This window comes from Austrofundulus limnaeus, unplaced genomic scaffold (genome assembly GCF_001266775.1).
Source record: "Austrofundulus limnaeus strain Quisiro unplaced genomic scaffold, Austrofundulus_limnaeus-1.0 Scaffold263, whole genome shotgun sequence".
NCBI lineage: Eukaryota > Metazoa > Chordata > Actinopteri > Cyprinodontiformes > Rivulidae > Austrofundulus > Austrofundulus limnaeus.
This window is the reverse complement of record NW_013952665.1, coordinates 273,804-275,901: the sequence shown is the minus strand read 5'-3', so window position 1 is coordinate 275,901 and position 2,098 is coordinate 273,804. Positions and strand designations below refer to the sequence as shown.

Here is a 2,098-nt window from a genome sequence, read left to right as displayed (position 1 = left end):
ATTATTATTAGAGTATTGAAACAGAATAACTGAGTTAGGAGTGGGAGGTGTATCATCATTCTTGTCTCGACAAGTTAAACTTAATCACCGGAACTGGTCCAGCTCAGATCAACGCAGGTTTGCCAACTCAAGAAAGTTGCCTGCAGGTGTCTCCAAGGTGGAGCTCAGTGACTGGTAGGTGCCTGCGTGACAACAGAATTACAAAATTAAAAACAATGGGCCTCATGCAAGAACATGTTCATATTTTTATCCTAAATTTCTCTTACTTTTGTTCGTACAAAGGGTTCGTACGAACATGTCACGTCAGATTCAGCAAACTCTTCTATCTTCAGGAAACGTGCGTAAATGAGCTGCGTAATTTACACCCGTTCTATCCAGTTGCTCGTGCACGCGAGAGGAGATTAACATAATTACCACCCCAAATACACCATATAAGGCTATGATTCCTGCCTCAGAGATCAGGAAGTGTCCATTCATGAAAATGTTGTTGGGAGACCTTCTGTAACACAGTGGCACACGGTTTGAGCTCAGTCATGTTTGTGAGACTAACTGGACTTTGTGTACACTGAGTGTTACTGACAGGCTTTTTTATTGTGTTCTGTGTAGCTGAAAGACGAAAATATCAATTTCTTTTTGTCGTTTCAGTCCGACACTCTCAGTCCCACTTTGTCTCTTTCCATCTCCCCCATCATTTATATCACTAATCCAAGTCCATCTACTAAAGTGTAATTAAATTAGGCCTTTAATTTGATTTCAGTCCGATCTCTCCTGCTGCCTTGGCTGAGCTGTTGGAGCTGCAGGAATCGGGACACATCTCCTCTTCGATTGCCAAACAGGTCGGTCCTACACAGACCCTACAGTTACCCTCTCTCTGTCAGAGGACAAACACCACCCAGCTGCTGTTGGCTTGTCTTCTTCTCACAAGCTTTTCTCTTTTAGGTGTATCAGGAGATGTGGGACTCGCCGGACAAGACGGCCGCGCAGATCGTCCAGGAGCAGGACTTGGGGCTCATTTGTGACATGACAGAGCTGCACAACATCTGCCAGAAAGTTATAGATTCTCATCCCGAGATGGTCAGTGCTCGGATACAAACCCACACACAGCACAAGGAAGTGGAGAGGTTTCTGTTCATGTTTGAGACGTTTTTGTTTTCAGGTTCGTGCCATCAGAAATGGAAAGAAAACGGTTGTGAACAAGCTGATGGGCCTGGTTCGGAAAGAAACCAAAGGGAGAGCCGATCCAGTTCTGGTGATGGAGATCCTGAAACAGAAGACTTCCTGATTCCTGATTATGGCAAAAATAAGCCACTGTTTGTTCTTCAAGACACTGCAGTTTTGTAAATATTACATTTTATGAAGAACCATTTGTACCATTTATATGTATTTATGAAATAGATGTGTTAAAAACTAATAAGGTTTTTTGATTAAACCATATATTCCAGCGTTGTTTTATCATACCTTTTTTTTTTTTCAGAATATACATATTCAAACTCCAAGATGCAAAACATCTAGTGTTCTAGTTTCTCCATAGTGTTCTGTTTTAATACTTTTTTCAAAAACACTTTAATTAAAGGCTGAAGACTTCTTTTTTTCTACTTAAAGGGTTTGCACACAATTTAACACAACCTCTTTTCATATAACCTAATACACCATTAGCGTTTGGCAGACTGGCCTTCATGGTCATTTGTGAGTCAGACCAAACTGCTGACATGGCTTTTACTCAGGTCCAGCTCTCAGGCCAGGTGGCGATCACTGAGCTCCCCCTTGTGGTTAAAATGTGTCATTCCTATACAACCTGTTAGTGATGCTTTTTATTCTAGTGTAGAAATCTCTGGGGGTTCATCTGTCTCTTTTTTTTTTCCTTTAAGGTTGATATATATTCAATTTAAATAAAATTTAATGATGGCAGGATATTTTAGTACGGCTCATTCATGTGAAGTTATGAGCCATCTGTTCCCATGTGGAGATCAGAAAAGCAAATGATGTGTGGAAGAGTGATGGAATACCTCACATGACAGGGAGGACAGTAATAAATGTGTGTGTGTGTGTGTGTGTGTGTGTGTGTGTGTGTGTGTGTGTGTGTGTGTGTGTGTGTGTG

General features: G+C 41.2%; 1 protein-coding gene across 1 annotated transcript in view; it reads left to right on the top strand.

Moving 5' to 3' along the window:
* gatb (glutamyl-tRNA(Gln) amidotransferase, subunit B) overlaps window positions 1–1,911 on the top strand; it is a gene marked incomplete at its 5' end in the record, with an annotated part of 8,138 nt that extends 6,227 nt beyond the window's left edge. The window contains 3 exon segments of the mRNA XM_014020680.1: window positions 758–836; window positions 940–1,074; window positions 1,157–1,911. Coding sequence (XP_013876134.1) covers window positions 758–836; window positions 940–1,074; window positions 1,157–1,282 — 340 coding nt within the window.
* Window positions 1,912–2,098: the final 187 nt, after the last annotated feature.